Source organism: Hetaerina americana, unplaced genomic scaffold (genome assembly GCF_022747635.1).
Source record: "Hetaerina americana unplaced genomic scaffold, ioHetAmer1.1.p SCAF_2, whole genome shotgun sequence".
NCBI lineage: Eukaryota > Metazoa > Arthropoda > Insecta > Odonata > Calopterygidae > Hetaerina > Hetaerina americana.
Window position 1 is genome coordinate 81,962,445 of NW_027286763.1, and position 22,233 is coordinate 81,984,677.

The 22,233-nt window shown below is 37.0% G+C and overlaps 2 protein-coding genes across 2 annotated transcripts in view; both read left to right on the forward strand.

The window, feature by feature from the left end:
* Mf (myofilin) overlaps nucleotides 1-22,233 on the forward strand; it is a 39,880-nt gene that overhangs the window by 12,694 nt on the left and 4,953 nt on the right. The window contains exons 2-3 of the mRNA XM_071585481.1: nucleotides 865-997; nucleotides 2,616-2,858. Of these exons, the coding sequence (XP_071441582.1) occupies nucleotides 904-997; nucleotides 2,616-2,858 (337 nt within the window). The 5' untranslated portion in view covers nucleotides 865-903. The remainder of the gene's footprint in view (nucleotides 1-864; nucleotides 998-2,615; nucleotides 2,859-22,233) is intronic.
* The window catches only part of Ak2 (Adenylate kinase 2), a 177,488-nt gene that overhangs the window by 2,349 nt on the left and 152,906 nt on the right, over nucleotides 1-22,233 (forward strand). The window lies entirely within an intron of this gene.

Sequence of the window (22,233 nt, forward strand, 5' to 3'; positions counted from 1 at the left end):
TTTAGTAATATGCTAAATACGAAGACTTTTTTCATGATGATGAATGTATCAAATCAGCAAGATCTATACCAAAATTTTTATATTTTTTGGTATAATTATCATAAGATGGGATGACTTACCAATAAAAAGTCAGGAACGCCCATGTTAATTTCATGGTATAAGGTCGATAACGCTTTTTCACATCTCATATCAATATTACACTGAAATTCAATTAACCATTTCACCACATTTAGAATAATCGATAATTAAATAAGCCTTATTAAATATTACGAAGAGTCTTACTTGCGTGTGAAATTACGGCATATTTACTCTGATGTAAATCGGACAAAAATAATTCCTTATTTTCTCAAAAATATTTATTAATGGAATCCTAGGACCCTAAGCCAAAAACCCTAATATTCCAATTTAATAACACAATTACAGTGAAAGTATATTACTTTAATATACTTTTCATCTTCCTTTATGCATAATAGTTTGATGGAAACTTTATAATATTTGCATTAAGAATAGCTCAAATTTAATTTTCACCTCAAATTCCGAAAAAATAACATATGTGCTTTTTATTATGCAATTTTTTAGCACTAAAAGCACCTTTAAAATTTTATCTGGGAATTATTTTTTTTAATGTGGAAAGTTATGTGTAAAAAACGACGCCTCCAATGGTTAAAGTTTGATATCCATGCTAAAAAGAAAGACTCGTACTTTTTAGTATGGAATTAAATACTTCCACGAAGTGAAGCCTGAAACAATAGAATATATTTGTTAAAGTTTGAGTTTATCACTCCACTCCATCTCCATACTACTCCAATAATTCTAAAACTATTGACAATGTGATTAACAATTTGTTTCTTTTTTTCTTTACAGATATTTCCCTGAAATAGACCCCTGCATTGAGCGAACGACATGATGTTTAAGAACCACCTGGACACGATAGGACGAAATGAGCCAATCCAGAGGAAGGCAAAATTCTGGCAGTCTTACGTCAGAGCCCTTAAGGGTAAACTAAGAATAAGCCGTTATCCTCATAACTCTTTCTGTTCACCCCCCAGAAAGAGTAACCCTAACTAATCTGATTCTATTAAAGAAATAGGAGTAATATTAACAGCGAAGAAAACTTATCACTGTTGCAAATAAATGACATTCAGATAAAGTACTCACATCAGGTCATGATAATTTTATATAATAATTCAATGATGAAATTATTCACAATTATACTCTAAATTTTTAATGACAAAATTTGAAATTGTAGTGTAGTAAACATTAATATTGTTGTTGAATTTAGTACGCCTTATGCCAAGAGGGCAGTGTCCCCCTCAATACTCACGAATTCGCTGATGGGAGTGCTGGGAGGGGAATAGGGGGAATGCGGCTATTGTTTATGCAAGCATTTCTCTTGCTATAGCACCCGTGTGTCCTGTCACGTAAAATTCCATTAAGAAGCATCATACTACCACAGATTGTCCATTGGATGATTCATTTTCAAGATCAAAATAAAGATAAATTGAACTGAGGTTCAATGCGAAGCATATTTTCCAATTACTATCAATATTCGCTCCATTTAGGTATTTAAGGGCATGGGAATATATTTTTAACAGGAGCGAATTATAATCATTTTAATGCATGTCGACTCTTTACACAAAACAGTTAAATTGACAGTAGGTAAAAACGATCAGAAACTGACATTAAACGACCTCTAATAAGACCAATGTTTTTCCATTACCTCAGCAGAAGCGTGAGTTGAAAGAAAAATACGAGTATATATGGTTTAATAACATAAAATATTGTTCATGAGTCCATCTCTATATTAGCATTTGAACACTAAGGATAAATAGCGTGGTCCATCAATTTGTTTTGGAATGGTATCGTTTTCCTGTCAGTGATTAACCATACGTGTACTCCATTCTTATTCGCGATGTCTGTAATTTGAAACGCATTTATCAATATCAATTATTCTGCCGATAAATACCAACATTAACCACTATTACAAAAATATCAATATGCACACACAACGAAAACCCGCCATATGGCGAAGAGATATTCATTCACATGGATGTAGATATAAAGAAAAGGGATGGAAACGCATATAAAAAACAAACACAGGAAAGGTGGGGAAGGCGGAATCGACCAGATAATAAGTGAAAATTTATTTTATTATACATTAAGTCCCGGCCAAGGAAATATTTTTGCAAATGTGATCTCCTCGATTTCGCCTTCCCCGCCTCTCCTATGTATGCATAATATTTGTGTTCCTATCCCTCTTCTTTAAATCTATATCTGTGTGAATATATATATATATATACAAAAAATATTTTTATGTATGTATGTATATATGTATATATGTGTATGTATATATATATATGTGTATATATATATATATATATATATATATATATATATATATATATATATATATATATATATATATATATATATATACATATACATACATACATATTGAAACAAGATAAATAGACGACTTAAATTTGGAAAAAAATTGCTACCGTCATGAACATTACTACATTTTTTTTATATATAACTCCTCTCACGGGCATGGCTTTACCCTACTTCGAAGAGGATGGCGACCCAACCACTGCACCATGTCTTCTCTCTTCCAGGCACCGACGACATGAGGGCTCCAGAAGGTTCCTCGAGGCCACGCAGCATCTTCCGACCCCTCTTAAGCGACTTCCCCTCTTTCACCTCAAAGCTGGACACATGGCCCTACGGCCAGTCCATCTACGCTGATCCAACCCAGCCATATGAAAGAATCCACGTGCCCGGATATCGCTACCTGCCCATCTCCAGGGAAACCTACGGATACACACCACGCAACCTGTACCCAGATAGGTACAGGCCGGGTATGTATCACCACTGAGGCTCTACAATTGAGGCGCAACCAACCCCTCATAATAAACCGCCCGCCCGCCAGCCTGCTCCGCCCTACCGCCTGCACGATCAACCAAGCTGCTGCCATCTCCCGTTGCAAATAGTAACTACACCGTTCCGACGCACGCTGCTGCCATCTCCCGTTGTCAATAGTAACTACTACACCGTTCCTACATGACGACTGCGTTTGTGCATCATCAGAGCAACAGGTTTTTAAAAATAAATGGGGGAAATAGGGCATCGGCGTTCTCTCCTAAGTCCTCTCAAGTTGAGACGTTTAATCAAGGGGTCTATCTACATATTTATAAAATCCTCTAAAAATGAACAAAAATATATATAATCAGTATAATCGTGTAAAAATCGCCATCCATATGAGGGAATATATAACGATTATTGACTAATAACAAATCAGTCGGAGAGAGTATCCGAAATGAAAGTGCGCATTATGATATATTATATATATATATTTATATATATGTGTGGCTATTTTACACATATATTTTTGTAAACATACGTTAAAAATATTTTTTCGGAAACTTAATTTTATGATTTTCTTTTGAAATGAATTGTCAAATTGGATTGTACATAATGAATTCAAATGTACTTAGGAAATTGTTTTTTTGGTCAATAAACACATGGCCGCAAATATTTTCTCGGCCTTCATTTTTTTTCGTACATGAAACATTGAACCCTTGACTTGATAAGAAAAAAATGCCTACTCCTTCAGCATCCTTCTAAAAAAACCCAATCCTCTCCCACACCTACTCCCTTACAAAAAATAACTAAGTAATTTCTCTCTCTATTTCTCTCTAGGCTTCTCGCTTATCCATTTTTCAATTTTAGCGGCCAGTTCGTGTAACGTGAATTAATTCTAAAAATGTATAAAGAAATGGAATGTGAGTGTAACGATCGCTCGACTAACAAATAACAAGTTGAGATAGTATTTGAGAATTTGGAACTCATCCGTCACTCAGATGGTGAGTTTCCTTTAATGCATACCTACTGTAAGAAAGACATGTGAATAGCCTAGTTAAAAATTAATATTACTTGTGTTTAATCGATTAATTCTCAACCTAAATATTAATGTTTTTAAACATTTGTTGTCTAACTTACTGATCACTCACAATAAAGTTATTAAAATTTTATATAAAACGAATAAAATGTGTAAAGTCAATGAAAATAGTCCAAATATTATAAATAAATAGGATACATGGAAAATCAAACACGGAGGTGTAGCCTCGATTCTGAACTAATTCCTGATCGAATAAATTTAAGACTGAGTGTCACCATGTAGTATTCAAGAATATCCCGTAGTTGTAGGGATATGTTACAATTCATTTTCTTTGCAATTTCCAGCCTATCGTATTTACCTAGACGCAGAACGTTTTCTATCTCAACCTTTAAAATGCATTTAAATCGCCATGACAGATATTTACTTTTCCTCGAAAGCAAAGTATCAGAATTAATACAAAATAAAATGGAATTGAACCGCATTACCAAATAAAAATTGTAAACTGATAATTTGTGACGGGCCTAATAAAATTGGTGTCAACAAATTGAACACCTGCCTTATTACGAAATATTACGTTGATTCCCAAAGTGAAGCCGTCAAATTCCTGAGAGCCCCTCATTTTCTACAAAAAGAGTATTCGTTTATACGAATTGAGAGCTACTGCCTTGATTTAAAAGAATGGCGATAGCTGGAAGAGGGATCTCTATCATTTGTGGATGCGTCGGGAAACCTCGACGAAAGACGACAGCTGATCAGGTACGTGTCCATTTTCTTTTTTTTCATGAAGAGATCAACGGAGTTAAATAGACCCGCATTAAATATATCAAAAACACTCCCATCATCCATAAAAATAAAAAAAGACAGAATTATCACGGCAGAAGGTAGAGATTTACAAAACCCAGTGTCATAAAGTTGACTGTGGTCGTTTAAATACCCAATCATGAGAAAAAAACATACTGCGTCGCATTATTTGCTTTGTTACAAACAGAATGATTCATTATTTCTATGTTAATGTTATATATCAAGATAAAAGAATTCAAAAAAATACGATTTATAAGAGCGTATCAATAAAATTATTCGAGACCAGAATGTTAGCTAGGCTTTATGTAAATTACTTATTGTAAAATAACTAAAAGTGACAAAAGAATTTGGTTTTTACTTAACCCAAAATAAATACATTAAGAAACGAATGCGTGTGTGGTTAAAGATTGTAACTACTTTAGACATTTTGAGTGTAATCATGTTAAATCCACTAAATAAGGGCAAACATCACTCAAAAAATAAAATTAGTTATAATATTATGTAACTTTAAAAAATGTAACAAAAATCAAAAAATCCAAAACATACTATTTGTACTTTCTATGTGAACCACATTTATTTCTGGCATTTATATGTTTCAGTGTTTTAACTGAAAAACTGAAACGGTGGCTCATTTTCGCTTGTATTAACTGTTCATAGTGTTTAAGAATTGAATTATCGGATATATATATTATATAACCTATTAAACCCAGCATAACTATCAAATATTGACTAAATATAAGATCGTTTTTGTCATTTTTCACGGTAAGAAATGTGAGGTCGTGTGTCTAACACATTCATAAACTAAACATTTATTAATTTAATAAATTTGAATTTGAAGGAATGAGGCAGATTAACACTGGTAAAGAGCATACATATGTAACACCACAACAAAATCACCGTTCAAATTTTTTTAATGATATATAATATTTTCTTAAAATTTAATTGTCCTCGATTTATTATAACAAACTGATTACATATAATTCACACTTTATTCTTACCACTCAATTAGTTTCCCACACTAATTCAAGTATTACATATGTTTATAATGCGTAATGTTTTGACTTTCTTTCCATGTACGATTCCATAACCTGTCAACTAGTCAAATGTTTTTAATATCACTGCATGAGTATATTTGAAACATTTGCCAAGATATTGTTATGCCATTAAACTGGCAATATTGGCCTTTCATTCTCTTTTATTCCCACACGAAATTGTCAAGATTAGCTAGAAACAGCACATGGAAAATGTTTCGAATAAATGAATGTCCATCTTCTTGAGTACTAAACGGCCTCCATCATGAAGAGGTCCTGGTAATATTTCTTGAAGTGAATGTACATTATTTTTTCAGGCAAGGGGGTTACCCGTGCAGAAAAAAAATTCAAATTGATTCAACACTACCAGCTGCTTATAATCTATTACAGATACATTTGCAAGGATAATAAATAAGTTTTATACATAAATCAACCTAAACGTCGGTTTTAGTCGGAATTCAGCTCAAGTTCTGCCTCTGCGGAGTGCCACGTGTCAAATTTATGTAGATATTTCAGTCAGTTTCTTCCGTTCTGCCAAATGCAATATCCCACGAAGATCTCGGAAGAGAAAGCAAATTTACAAATCCCTTAAATTAGCACGTATAGTATGTAATCTGCTTATGGCAATAAATGGTGCAACTTTTGTGCTTTGCCCCATCAAACACTATGCATATTTCAAAGTTTTTCTCAACATTTAAGACTTGGTTTTAAATCGACTCGCAACTTTGAGACACGTATTATATCGGAATCTGTATTCATTAAGTCGCACCGCCGCAATTTTCATATTTGGTGGTAAAATTAATCTGCTTTGCCTCAAAGTGCAAGTGAACATAAGGAGGGCGACGTATAAATTACCTATCATCAATTTCAAAATTGAATTTTTGTTATTCTTTTATAGTTATGCCACAGATTTTCCAGCCGTTTGTAAGTGAAGGCTTAGTTCGTGCTCAAGTTCAGTTTTTCCTAAAATCCCATACCAATTCAATCAAGGATAAGATAACTTTTGATCGATTTTTCGCAATTAGCTATATTTTGGGGAAATGCAACCTACGCTTATGCTTCCCATCGACTGCGGTAGGAGACGTCAAATATTCGAGCAGAAATTTCAATTTTACATCTCTACAGGTTAGAAAGATTAATTATTCATTGCCATAATATCCGAATTTGAATGTATTTCTCATAAAGATATATTTGGAGCAAAAACATAGATTTTTCTAGTCAGTTATCATGAATTATGTACATGAAAAATTGAAGCTTCATAGTTCAATTAATTGCTGGTATAAGTACAGTGAGCTTTGAAGTAGATTTTCTACACAACTCATCGCTTTTATTACGTAGTTACATTTTGGATACACGTAAATAACCTATTCAATGTTTTAGTGCGCATGGTAACCAATGAAGTTCCGTTCTCCAGCTCATACTAAGAACATGTTAAATATCTGCGATGAGTTTAACATCTTTAAGCGGTTACAACAAAACAAAAAACGAACAAAATTTAAAACGGACTTAGGATTATTCCCATCGTTTACAATAAATAATTTACATTTATGACAAATTTCGCACTATTAATTCGCCCTTTAGTATCACAGTCTTAACTCCTTTGCAGCTCAGAATCGTGACACAGTTTGTTTTCTTGAGCACTTCCGTCTAAAACACGTGTATCTATCTCTTTCCTCATATCCCACGTGTCGAAATGTTTTGGTACCCGACACACTGGACATTAAAGATGAGAATTAAATTATCCCGGAGGCGTCTGATTTTTTCCCTTAGCACCCACCCCGTTCAATCGGGCACTGGTTGACCCTGAAGAATGCTGCACCAAAGTGTGGCCATATTAAAAATCTGGCTTTGGCGTGCCATAGATGAATTTTCGGGTGTTCATTATAAGGCTTTGGGATAATTGGACCATGAAATGTAAAAAATAAATGATATTATGTTAACCCAAATTATAATTCACGAAAATAGCGACATATATTTTCACTTTCGAATTGCGAAACTACGCGCGAAATTCCTGCATACATATTAAAGATACGCCTGATTTAACTTGTTGCCCTGTCATCAATGACGCTTAGGGTACATCTGGCCTCTCTAATCGCCAAAATGGCAGTATTCAACATGAGAAAATAATTTTCTTTTCGAAATACACTAAAAGGACGTTTTCTTATTCCATTTCAGATTTTTTAAGGGGTATTTTATAAGTTTTAGTAGGGCCCTCTAATCTGCATTTTACTCTGTTTACGGTAACAAGAGCGTGTGCCTTATTATTAGCATCACGTAACAATCAGAATTGCCGTGCGTGATATTTTCTACTATTGACATAATTGGTGTGAGGGGACAAGAAATTTATTCACGACGTTTCCTGCAGTTAGTTATCTTTAACTACTTGTTATGTTCTCCCCGCACCGTGTAATGTGAACCTCTTTGGGGAAAAATTACTTGAAAAATGCCTCATTTGCTTTCTCCTTCACATTAGACCTTCAGAAACCAAGTAGATTAATTTGAGGGCGGAGCGAAAGTGGTATCCGTTTAGGGGATAACGAACGTGAATAGCAACATTTCTCTTGTTTTCATGCAGTAAAATATTACCTGCTGTGTGGTCCATTTCATTGTATGGTGATATATATATATATATATATATATATATATATATATATATATATATATATATATATATATATATATATACAATATAAGCAACAGATATAATTTTCTTAATCATATTACCCAGATTTGCAAGGAGAATACATGTTAGTGTATTATTTTAACGGATTGGGAATAATGAATTTCTTGAATGTCGCGACATGGTAGGTAATTCTGCAAGTGACGAGAACATTCTCAGAAAGGAGGATAGTGGTTTTGAGTTGATGCTTTCTCAACCTCCCTTAGGACTATGACATGGATTATATAATCGATTAGTGTGGTGAGTGAGGCTCCCTAAAACAGAGATTAAATCTCAGCTGTCTCCAAACCCTGAGGTGTATTCACAAATTCAGACCTGAGGAAAGGAATTCTTTTCCCAGTGCCGCCCGACTCCCCGAAGGTTCTGGCACCCAGAACATCACACGGTTTAGGTTTACTTTTGCTTGACTATTCGGAAAATATAAAAATGGCTCATCCGGCGACTGTATGGTGATTCGTGCAGCAGTTAGAGTGAGTCATGTGAATTTAATTTTCTAAAAGCGTTGGGGTAAAATGGGAATATACGTAATTTACCACCGCCATAGTCCAATTATTTAGGAATAATTGCCAACGTAAAGATAGTCAAATTCAAGGATATATTGCTAATGAGTAAATATTAAACGACGCTAATGGTCAACCGGGTGTGTCCGAGTTGTTCTTCTCCATTTAACTAACAGCTGCGGTAAACGTATTACGAGGTTCAGTTGACATTTTTACAATGTAGCCTCTGCCGACAGAGCTCGACAGGGTCGTTTCCTAACTTACCTAATGCCTGGTAATATACTTAAATCATTGGAAATATTAGCAAATATTACGCCAAGCTACTACCAAATACTACCTTGATCAAAAAGTTCCCGGAATAACCACCGTGTGGCGCTCCCATCGTTCCGATTTGAGTTCTGTTTTTTTTTGTTAAATTGGTACATCTGTTGTTGATATTCCCTTTAAATCTTAGTGTCATAACTTGACATTTGCAAAAGTTACGTAGCCAAGAGTACATCTATCTCTGTGTGTGTTGGCGATTTTTTACAATTGCAGAAATGGATTTAAATTTGCAACAACGAACTTGTATTAAATTTTGCGTAAAAAACGGATTTAGTGGCGCACGGACGTTGGAAATGTTGGAAAAGTGTTTCGGCAACGATTCTCTAAAAAAACGGTCGTTTACCAGTGGCACGAGCGGTTCAGAAGTGGTCGTGAGTCAATCGAAGATGATGAACGCAGTGGCAGACCATCGACATCGAAAGTCGGTGAAAAAATTGATAAAGTAAAAGAAATGTTGGTCAATAACCGCAAATTAACCATCAGAGAAATAGCGGAGGACTTGAACATTGCCTATGGATCCGCCCAAGACATTGTGGTTAATGATTTGGGTTTCCGTCGTGTAGCAGCAAAGTTGGTGCCAAAAGACCTCAATTTCATGCAAAAAAGAGACCGTGTTGACGTCGCAAAAGACATGATTTGCGAGGCTGAATCCGATCCCACATTCATCAAAAGGATCATTACTGGAGACGAGACGTGGGTTTATGAGTACGACACGCAATCCAGACATCAGGCAAGTGAATGGCGTTCACCAAATGAGCCGAGACCAAAAAAACCACGTCGTTTTCAGTCAAAAAAGAAGGCAATAACTGACGGTTTTCATGGATTACAACGGTGTAGTGCATCATGAATTTTTGCCAGAAGGCCAGACAGTAAACAAAGAGTATTATTTGGGCGTTATGAGACGTTTGCGTGAAGCCATTCGCCGAAAGAGACCAGAAATGTGGGCAGAAAACTCGTGGATTTTGCACCATGATAACGATAACCGTCGCACAGTGCTATCATTATTCGTAATTTTTTGACGAAAAATGCAACAAATACCATCCAACAGCCACCGAATTCACCTGATTTGGCTCCCTGTGACTTCTTACTGTTCAATCGAGTTAAAAAACCATTACGGGGAACGCGTTTTAGCAGCCGAGAGGAAGTAATGGAAAAATCGCAGGAAGCACTGATGGACATACCGAAAACCGAATATAAAAAATGTTTCGAGGATTGGATCAAGCGCTGGCATAAGTGTGTTGCAACCGATGGGGATTACTTTGAAGGGGACAATATAGATTTAGATGAATAAACTTGTATTTTTAATTTTCTGAATAAATTTCGGGAAATTTTTGATCAAGGTAGTATACTACCTAGATATGGACGAAATATGAAAATCGTTTATTGATATATCAGCTTATTAGTGATTCGAGGGTTCCAAAGAAACTGCGGGAGATGCCGCAACGGTAACTTTTAACGGAGTCATCCGCTTATATACGAGGGTCATCCGGAAAGTAGTACCCGTTCGTGCCGCATGAAGTGCTGACGACGCGAGTAGCCGCTGGACGAGGTCAGATAGATTCAGTGGCTTGTCTGCCTTCTCTGAGCCAAGTTGCGTGACGCTAGCATTGCCTGTGTTGTTTCTGTGATTGTTTACAATGTTTAAAAAAATTGAGAACGCCGCCAGTTGTGAAGTGAGGGCAGTGATTAAATTCCTCAATGCAAGAAACGTTCGCCCATGTGATATTCATCGCCAATTAAAGGAGGTGTATGGAGACAATGTAATGGACGAGTCGTCTGTTCGGCGGTGGTGTCGCAACTTCAACATGGGGAGGGGGAACACACACGACGATGAGCGTCCGGGGAGACCGTCTGTCATTACAGACCAACTGGTGAGCTCAGTTGACGAATTCGTGAGGAACGATCGGCGCGTCACAATTGATGACATCTGTGAGCATTTTCCCAATGTTTCTCGAACAATTGTTCATGAAATTGTTAAACACCATCTGCATTATGCAAAAATTTGTGCAAGATGGGTCCCTCGCGTATCTCAATGAGCTGGCGGCGAAGGACTATGCAGCAGGAATACAGAAACTTGTCACACGTTATGACAAATGCCTTAATTTGCTTGGAGATTATGTTGAGAAGTAGTTTAAAGTATCCTCTTTCAAATAAAATTTTTTATGTTTGTTAATATTTACTTTTGTGTCTTTATTTCACGAACGGGTACTACTTTCCGGATGACCCTCGTACATCCCGGTCAAGGCAAATGATTTTTACGCTCTTCGAGGGTTTTTGAAACGTAAAGAACGTTGTGCGAATTAATGCGATATGAACGCTTTAATTAAACTTTTTACTTGAAAAAGTTTTGGCTAAATGTTGAAAAACTATGTTATAGCAAAAATAACATATTTTTTTTCAAATCCAGAAGGAAATGAATTCAGCAGACGTAGGAATAAACCCGTTGAAACTCATTTAAAGCAAATTGGTGCAGTTATTTTCAAATATCACGCGCATCAAACGGCGTATAAAATACGTTAATTAACACGAAACTCTAAATTATACTCACTAAGTCCTATTAATGACTAGAAATGTGATATTCTAGATTATTTTGAGGAAATGGTATAAAATGTGGTGTTCACGTTTCTTAGGGATAAAAACAAATGACAGCAACGTCCACATCATTCAGTGTACTAATGTTAGCGGAGCGGTATTACCATGCTTAAATAGTGCTGACTTCGTCTGTTAGACGAATTACTCGATAAAATAAATTATTTCTCCCACCGTTTACAGTTCTGTATTACTTCTACTTCACTCATTTGCTTACACCGGGCCATAATTGATGGCAGCTCGTTTAGCGAATAATATCCCAGTGACAGGTGGCGATGACAATTATTCATGATGCATCCGCTCTCAAAAGTGGACAACATTAAAACACAAGAGCAATAAAGAAATGCGAAAATACTTCAACGTCCATTCACTTGAATTTGCCTGAAAATCTAAGAAGTACAAAGGTGCGGGGATTTCCATTTCTTATTGAGGAATTTAGGTTCCATCCAAGACTTGCAGTTCAACGGAACTGCTTTCTGAGTAAAGGACATGAAATACACAATGAAGAAGGAGAAAATATAGTGACTTGAATGATTATGGGAAGTTGTTATGTTTATTCCATTGGAAGCAACGTCCCTCGACAAAACCCTTCAGTGAACGATGGCAAAATTAATGTCGTTTTGGTTTTAACGCCATGGAACCATTTTCCTGTGAAACGGGTGACAAAGTTTGCCTTGGTATATATGATACGAATGAGTGCCGCTAGTATCGCTTGCAAATCAGATTGAAATGGATTTATTTAGAGAGGGACGTAGGTTGAAAAAAACTACATTGCTCTACTTACTCTGATGTTTTTCTATATGATCAGGTCCACAAATAAGACACGTTTCTGTCATACTGACGTCAAAATACGAGAAACCGCCAGATGTACGAAGTGCGTTCAAGTTCTAAGATCTCCTAATATTTTTTCTGACAAACAACTTACGTCAGAAACTTTTGGTGCCTCTGAAAATAATATTCCTGCATACGTACACTTTTTTGAATCATAACTCTATAGTCGCTGAGAACGCTTCTATAGAGCTCTCTTTTGCCCCCTGGAAAATTGCTGATGGTCAGTCCGAGGCTTCCTGGGCTCGTTACTCAGCGACCTTCGGCCTTCTATGAACTGTCAAACCCACGAACGCACGTTATTAACATCCATAGCACCTTCACCGTATGTCTCTCACTCAATTGATGACGATGATTTCGATGGGTTCTAAAACACGTAAGTGGAGCAAACTGATGATTACATGATGTTCTTGTACACAAAACGAGGCCATTTAGAGTATTGAAAGTGCTTTTCACTCTAGCGGCAACCAAACAAACTATTGGTGCCATTGGGTGCAGCCATCTATATTTTGCATTGGTAAAGAGAGCACGAGTATTTTAAGCTCAACCACATCTTTAACATTATCTGCTCCCAAGCTCCCAACGTCGTAGTTCCGCTATGTTTAGATCATCTTCTGTTTTTTGGGTGCTTTTATAATTTGTTACAGAATTACAATGAATTCACTGTTGGATTTTCGTGTCCTGGAATCTCATTGGGCTCACTCTTGATGTTTCTGTTTAAGCGTCATTTCATTTAAATTTATTGTGAGACATAAATTCAACGCAAACAATGAAACAGTTATCAATCGATCATAAAGATTCAATATAAAAATAAACGTGCTGTGAGATTCCTGCGACGTGGTAAGTTGCCTCAGTCCGAGTTTAAATAAATATTCGAAAAACCGCTGAATGAATGGTAAAAAAAAAGAATTCCAAAGTTCGCCCCGTGATTTTTACGACCGAGGTTAAGGTTTCATTTTCGAAACTGTGAACGCAGAACTCTCCGTGGCGTTTGATTAGACGAAAATTTTCATTCGTTCGGTCTTTCTTTATTTGGAATCATTCCTAAAAATACGAGGAAATTTTTTTGCGAGGCGTCAAAGGGACATCTGTGCATATTCAAACTGCGCCACAACGCCATGGAGAAGGGGAAATCATAAATGGGAACGCAAAAGTAGGTCGAAATCAAAATTCTCAATATTCTTGTTGTCCTCAAAGGATGCTCTAATTGAATTGCAATTTATCACTTATTCTATTTCTCGAAATATTGACGTAATTCGCAGTCGAATACCTTTTAGGAAATGATATACCCTGAAAAATGGCTAACACTATGAGATGTTAAGATCTGAAATGTTGGTCAGATGTAGGTTTAATTAATTATGAGGCAATTCTGGGATTCAGCGGAGAACTTGCAGGAAATTTCTTGAACTCTAGATAATGAATAAAATATTAAATAATAGACCTCCTCCAAAGAAAATAATGCCGTCAAAGCCTGATTCTTGTTACTTAAATATAATACCCATGTTTGCAGCGGGCGTACACTTCGCTCTTGGAGACGCATGCTTCAACAAGAGAGATAGGTAGAGCCACAAAATATTTCGCACGCAATGAAACTCAAAATTATTCTCGGTATCAACAAAGTGATACGAAAAACTAAAAATCCAACGTGAAACACACGAGCTAATTTTTAGAACGTCCACTAGCAGGCTGAAAACGGTTTCTAGCGGCTATCGTATGGAAAAGCCATATCGTAAATTGAAATATTCACGAAAACCAAACAAATACCGAAATATTCACAAATTTTGAAAGTTCTTTAATAAGCTTCGTGGGTCTCGCTTGCCAGGAGTATTAAGTTTCCCTCTTAGCTACTTAAAGATATTCCCGCTTCGTGTAGCCATGCAATACTTTTGACAACCAGGATGCAACATTATTTTGATTACATTACCTAATCGATATTTTGCTTTTACCCAGTTATTCGTCATTTTCCAAACTTAATATTATTTATCTCGTCCTGTAACTTGTATGACCTTAGTCAGCGCTTAAATCGGCCGCGTAGGTTGCCGGAAGAGTTTGCTCAAGGCACTAAGGAAGAGGAAAGGGACGGGGCTGAACAAGAATTCAGCCGGGTGGAGGAGGAATGAGTTCGCATTTTATTTTACAGATAATTTGAAATTAAAGAAGTAGTTTTTGATTGAAGGATGCTGAGGGAAACTCCTGGATAAATTTATTTTCATTGGGTTGCTGAAAAGAAACGTAGCACCGCAAAAATTTAATGCGATTTTAATGAAGAAATTATATTTTTATTACAGATTACATTTCAAACAAATTAATTAAAATTCATTTAAATTATAATTATAGATTGGATCTCTAGCATTAATCGGAAGGAGAGATGCCCCCTGCCGAACACCCTAGCTGTGGATTTCAGGGTATCATGCAGATAGATATATAGAAACATTAAAAAAAAGAAAAAATATTCAAATAGAAACTTGGTATTTTAAACTGTCGCATATGTACTTGTCAACATCTGCCCGAATGAAACATTTCTTGTGTTTAAGGCATGATATCCTCTTGAAGGAAAGAAAATTTTTGAAAAACTAAGGTCTCCAAATAATTTCCGCGGATGTTCAAACAAAACAATGTCCAAATTCCAAAGAAACTGCGGGAGATGCCGCAACAGTAACTTTTAACGGAGTCATCCGCTAATGTGCATTTCAATGCAACAATTTCAGAGTGTAAAAATCATTCGCCTTGACTGGAATACGAACCCATATCCCTCAATATCCGGTCGAGCGCTTTAGCCACTTAAGCTACCGAGGCGTCCTCTTAAACGCTGAAATTTTGGGGCTTTTAAAGGAACAAAATGTTGTGACGAAATACCGTACATACAATGTCACAGGCATTCGTAGTCGTGCGCAAGGCGCCACAGTCCACGAGGTTCAAGCCAACTTTAAACACTCATGGTGTTTTCACTTTGACAAATTCCAAAGAAACTGCGGGAGATGCCGCAACAGTAACTTTTAACGGAGTCATCCGCTAATGTGCATTTCAATGCAACAATTTCAGAGTGTAAAAATCATTCTCCTTGACTGGGATCCCAGTCAATGCGAATGATTTTTACACTCTGAAATTGTTGCATTGAAAAACAATGTCCTAAAAAAAACCAATTTTCGATAAGCGACATTTGCAGTAACATGTACATGGATGCATTTCAGGAAAAACTGAAATGTCTTATTCAATTAATTTGCAAACAAATGTATAAATAAGTTTTTGGTTACAATTAAGACGCCAGACACAAATTTTAAATTTATTTCCGGTAATCCATTTGCATTTATTTAAGGATCAATCCCTTTGCCGGTTCGTCGTACCGAATACCCATGACATGCCTCCTCATGTTGATGAATGCTGCTTTCTCTATGTGTGGAAACTTTTCATTCTGAATTAAAGCAGAATGAAATAATATCCAAATTTCACAACAGTTCTTCTATTTTATTTGCCAGAGCAGAAATCGGTAATCCTATTCTGGGATCGAAAAGAGTGCAATGATACGTTCGGGTCACTCTAATAATTTTGAAATGCCACTATATTTGAATAGCAAATTGAAAAAGTAATCAAAAGTGTACTAGAATATTCAAGGAGATGAAGTTGAAACTGAGAAGGCAGTTAGTTAATATGAGGTCCGTTCAAACAAACTAGGTCCGAGAGAAATTTGAAGCACGATAACTGCGGACTATACGCCGTTATACTGTTAACAGCCGACGCCAGCGATAGGCAATCGTCACGCCGTAAAATAAGATGAAAATACGAAGCGAGCCAAATCCACACATTTAAAATAGAACTTTTTACAAACTTCTGCAGACGGCTCTGCGAAGGGTTCATTCGACGAAATATAAAAAGATATTTTCAGCGAGCTAAAAATAAGATAAAATCAACGATGGAACCACGGCATGGTGAAATTACTGTTTTGAACACGAAATTCAAGCCTCATGCTAGGTTATTTCACAATAGAATGGCTTATTTGATCCATTGACAACGCCGTAAGTCACCGCATGGGCGCGTGGCAGAGGGTGGGTGGACCTTAGATCGTAATCTTTGGCTGTAACTCAAAAGATTACGGTAAATATGCCGTAATCGTTGTTTTGAATGCCGTAGCAAATGCATATGTATGAATATGTATGCACGCACATGGGACCCTGCACACCACCACTAGGGTGTGTGGCAGGGAGTGATTGCACCCAAGACTACTTTTGAAACAAAATAATTTCTCCCCCTAGAACGGCAGTAACGTTCTACCATCTCATATCCAGAATGGCGAGAAAGGTATATATGTATCATCACTTAGTTTTACTTCTTTTTGCTATGGTCATGAATTGTGCAAAGAAACCGAATTCTTGAATTTTCTTGCTAAGCACTCTAATATTTGCCACTGCTGTCCCACTTACTGTTATGCGTGGTATGCTATACATCCTGTGCATTGCTCATCACTTATATTTTTCAACTTCATGTTTCACAATTTCATAGCGGTACCGAATGTAATGCGCGCACGTCTTCCCGGAATGTTGTCCGAAGGATGACATTCTCCTATTCCACCTATTATGGTGAGTCTTTCCATGGTGAGCGGTGAATGCCTTAGAGTGTGACTTAGTCAGGCTGGTATCATTTTCAAGAAGCGCAATAGCGTGCATATTATAGCAATAAATGTTACACCCAATTCAAGATATAATTTTTTAATGCTCTTCAAGCTATCTGTAATCATTTTTCAGTCCCTTAGCCGCGTCATTTCTATATTATTGACGATTCCTTCGACCAAACGTTCAACGTCGTTTTTTTCTGTTGTGGAAGTTCTATCATTCATATGTGCAAAGGAACTTTACAGAGAAGATTTAATAATCAGGTGCGACCCTAATTACGACCGCTGAACACAAAAAAAATTAATTTTAAGCAAAGTGGAATTAACAAAATTGAATTTAAGATTATATTGAATTGTCTGGGACATTTACTCATCAAAACGGCATAGAAAGTAAACCATGTTACCTTTCGGCTTTTTTCCAGCATAATATAGGAGGGCAGACCTCAAATTTTGTCTAAAAGTCGTGAAATATGTCTAAATAATTCAATCGAACAAAAAGTATTGATATTGAGCTAGAAGAACAAGAATTGCGACAAATCTAGAGTGGTAAAGGCTTAATCATTAAAACTGCCACTATGGTGCGATGAAGTTTTTGCTAGCGAAATTGAGTTAAATGTGATGACGACGGTTACTTTTCACGAACTGAATTCAAATTAAACAGATTGAATAGAATTCGTCTCATTCGATAGGATAGGAATTCTACCATTTTTGCCTCACACCTTTAGGTGTCTCAATACGCCCGCACTTAGTATCCTTCACTCGATTTAAAACATTTCTCAACGTCCCTTCCCAACCCGTGCGCTACTCTCGCGTCACCGAGAAACTCGCCTTTAATACCCGCCGCCTGCTGTACATCTCTGGCGAAACTTAGCTCTGCTTCTCTTTGAGTTAGTCGTTTCTTCTTCTCCCCCGAAGCGGTTCCAGTAGAGCTATTCGTGGAAAAATTGGGTGCGGATATTTATTAGTTCCGACAAGCAATCCCGCTCGGTCGAACTTTCGAACGAGTGGTGGCTTGGTTAAAAAAAAACAGCACGAATGTGGCGGCGTGCCTCTCTGCTCAATGTAGAGGGCCATGTGGTGAAAGGAATACATGGCCTGCCGGAGCTAAAAGCCATGCTTGTGGCGCTTTCTCCGCGTTGTTTACACGTTCTGGTGGGCCGAAAAGAGCCTAAGGTGAAACGAGTGAAAATTCACAAAGAGTTGACTTCGAGAAAATGTCCAAACGTTTCGGCTCGATCATTGAGTAGGTATTGAGTAGGTTTTGCCAGTTTAATTTCAGTGCGAAAGGAATTATGGATATTTTGAAAACATTTTCTTCTATCTTCGAATGAATGCGATTTCGGATATTTTCATGCGGTTACCAAGGTGTAATACACACAACAATTTACACTTATTCAAAATATACATCAAACTGAAGAGGTAGTCTTCTGGTGTAGGTAAGTGACGACGCATCTTTCCAATTACGCATTAACCACAGGTGTGTTCATTATTAATCTTCGTCCGCAGATGCAGCGAAGGAATAAGAATGGGATCATGGCCAAACAAATGATGCCGTTTAGGGGGAAATGAAAGCTATCATGTCCTCTAGTTTAAAATGTGTTTCTTTAACCTCAAAAGGATAAAAATATTGATTCATTCTCAAAATATTTACAGCTGACGAGAAGTTTTCCCTAGCCGGACTCTTCAATGGTCACAGAATGGGTTCACTGCTGAAAGATTTTACCCATTCTTTAAATCCATCGAAAGATTTCCCCTAATATTCAAGAGCAACTCATTGGATTAGACCCTAAGGGTGTCCGGAACAGTTTTTTACTCATATTTTACATTTAACGTCGAAGGAAATTTCAATAGCGTCACAGTAGGTAAGCCATATTCAAAAGGGAAATGTAGGTTGACAGTATATGAAAATATTCAATGACGTATGCAAGAATAGCGACTTTAAACGAAGTCTTTGCCTATAATCCAAGAGTTGTGAACAAAGAGGGATAATTCTGGTTTTTTTGTAGTAATGCACTCTTCTTTAAATGAAAGCACTTTACGTAAAACTATTTTTCTCATTTATTGGTTATATGTTGCCGCATTTTTCAAAGCTGCAGCCACATTAATGCCGTTTTTATGAAAAACTCGTCGCCAATTGAGGTATGCAAAAGGAAATGTGATAATTTTTAATGGATCCTTATCCTTGAATCATCTGATCACAACGACCAATACTGAACTAGCTCGCTTCACTCCATCTAATGGATTTTTAACTTTCGCCACCATCAAAGTTTCCCTACGAACTTCAGCCGGATGGGGAAGGAAGAGTGATACATTTCCATAAGATAGCAGCCGATTTCCAGAAATACACTCCGCATATTTTTTTTACATTTGGATTCAAATCGGGGAGGCGGAGAATTTTTCAGTGTCGAGTATTCAAATCCCCAATTAGATGCCTCTTGGAAAAACCTATGGAGCTGATGGGACAGGAAACATTTGGGTACATCGGCGGCTTCTGTGACGCAAAAGGTTGCTGCTCTCCCACTTTCCTCAACTCCCTTTTAATCCCACCTTCTACCACAGGCGAAAAAGATCTATGCTGTCAATCACCTCCGAATATATAACACCTCATATAACGTTATGCGTGCCATTTCTAAATTTGCATATAACTACAGAGAGCTTTTTCGAAATGACGAGTCTGTTCTTGAGATAAGTGGCCTCTCAAGACACTCATTTGACCGAGCCTCAATATTACAAGACACGCGGCTAAAATTTCATTCTTCTGTACTAGGAGAAATGAGACCAGTGAGTTAAGTCCGTTAATAAAATCAGTTGGTGGCTCACCAGTTGATAATCTATGTATAAAATCAATTGAATTCCTTCGAGCAGCCCTATGTTCCACATTCACTGTTTCAAGGAGTGACTTCATGAAGGGGGAAAAAGAAAAGACGATGATAAGAACAAAGGTACGAAATCATCTTCTTATGAATTAAATATCTCGATATATATCTTCATTTCAGTATTATTTGATATTCTATCGTTTAAGGTAGGTTTCGATGGATGCAGGTGGAACACAGCTACCCTAAGCCTCGTCTACCAGGACATAGCCTGACATCGGAAACTATGATAAACCCTTCTCCAATTCCACATGAATTGTACCTCCTTTCACAATGCACAACATACATATTGTTTGCTTACCCCTACTTCTCTTGCCTAATGCCCTCCCCTCTATCAATATCTTCAACACCCCATCGTCAATGAAAATGTCCTGCATCCACCTCTCCCAAGCCTCCTATGGCTTTCTCATAGCAATTCTCCTTTCTCCCCCACCATATGTAGTACTTCGTTTGTTATCCTTTTTGTCCATTTTACCTTTTGCATCCAGCTCCACACCAACATCTCAAAAGCCTCCAAAATACACTTCAACTAAAATATTCGTAAAGTCCCATACATTCCGGAGCCCAATTGATGCTATGGAACCAGATCGATTGCTCACCAATGGTCTAAACACCCCTATATCCTTGTTTTTAAATAATACATTAACACAAAAACAAGAGATGATGGCCTCTTTAAACGAAGGGTGAGCAACATAAAATGGCGCATTAGCAACTCTCTTCCTCGGGTACATAAAATGGTATTAATTCGAACGACCCTGTGCTGTGATTCCGAAGGTACTTCAGATTATAGAACGATTTAAGGAAGAGTTGGGTCATTACCTTTCTCCTTTCCCCGCAATAATAATAGCAGATTTATATTTATTAGGGTGCGTCGACAGTAAGGTAATATTGCACGCAAGCAATCCATCTATTATATAATTCAGGCGAACTATAAATATGCATAAAACACATAAAAGAGGAAAAAGAGGAGTACGTAGTTACTATCTCACCTGTAGATATCCTAATTCATACGCATGTCTCTGCCAGGGGCGTATTTACCAGTATGCCAACTACGCCATGGCGTAGTGCGGCACAAGTCCCGGAATTTTTATTTCATCAGTTTTTTCAATTTTTTTTAATGCGAGCATATTGATTCAAAATCCCGCGCGTTTTCTTTTTTTAGAAAAAAAGTTCCACCATAGGCCGCCAGGAGCGCGAATCCTGTGTTTACATTAGTCATTGCCTTGCGAATGATCACGTTATTCCTTTTTTCGCTAGTTCCTGTTGTTAGGCGCGATGACCTTGTGGACACATTAAATTTGGTTCGCATTATATTGGACACATTCTTTCTTCATTCTATTAACGTGAAAATGTAGAATATTAATTCCTAATACGCCCCTGGTCTCAGCTTGATTTTGCCATTGAATTGGTTTAACATAAGCAAAGGTTAGTCATTAATTAAAATTCGAAATTAAAAAAAAACAGGCGAGGCTCATCTCTGCACACTGTCACCTCGTACTATACCTTGTCTAAAATATGCATACTATAATACAAACAATGTAAAATCACGAAGCAGGATTTCAACTCCCACTGATAAGCCATTTTTTATTATACTGACAATGTAAATTACTCCTAAAGACAGTAGCTCTTTCCCTGAGGAAATTTTGAATAAAGATAATACGAAAGTGACTTACATTGACCGTATATTTGAATAGGTGCCTGCTGTCTTAACATCCTCTGCCTAACACCCTGGAGGCGGTGGGATGGGAAATATCGGTGTACAAGATACACCTGCAGAAATACCCGCTATTCCATCTTAGATTCTTCAAATGTTAATTGGAAGGCATCGAAAGAGGCTACACTTTCAAACTAATAACGCTATAGCAATGAAAAGCTCCGAGATTCCTCATTTAATCCAACCACGAACTTACATTAGCAGCACAAATTCAAACACTGACCAGCGGGGCGGGCGGCTTTTAGGTCACGTGATATCACCAGCCAATCGTAAATCTCCGTGGGAGCGGTACCGATATATATATTCAAAACAGGATAATTTGACTGAAAAATCAAGCTCATTCCATTATAAGTCGTAAATGTAATGAAATAATTTTTATTACATTTGAA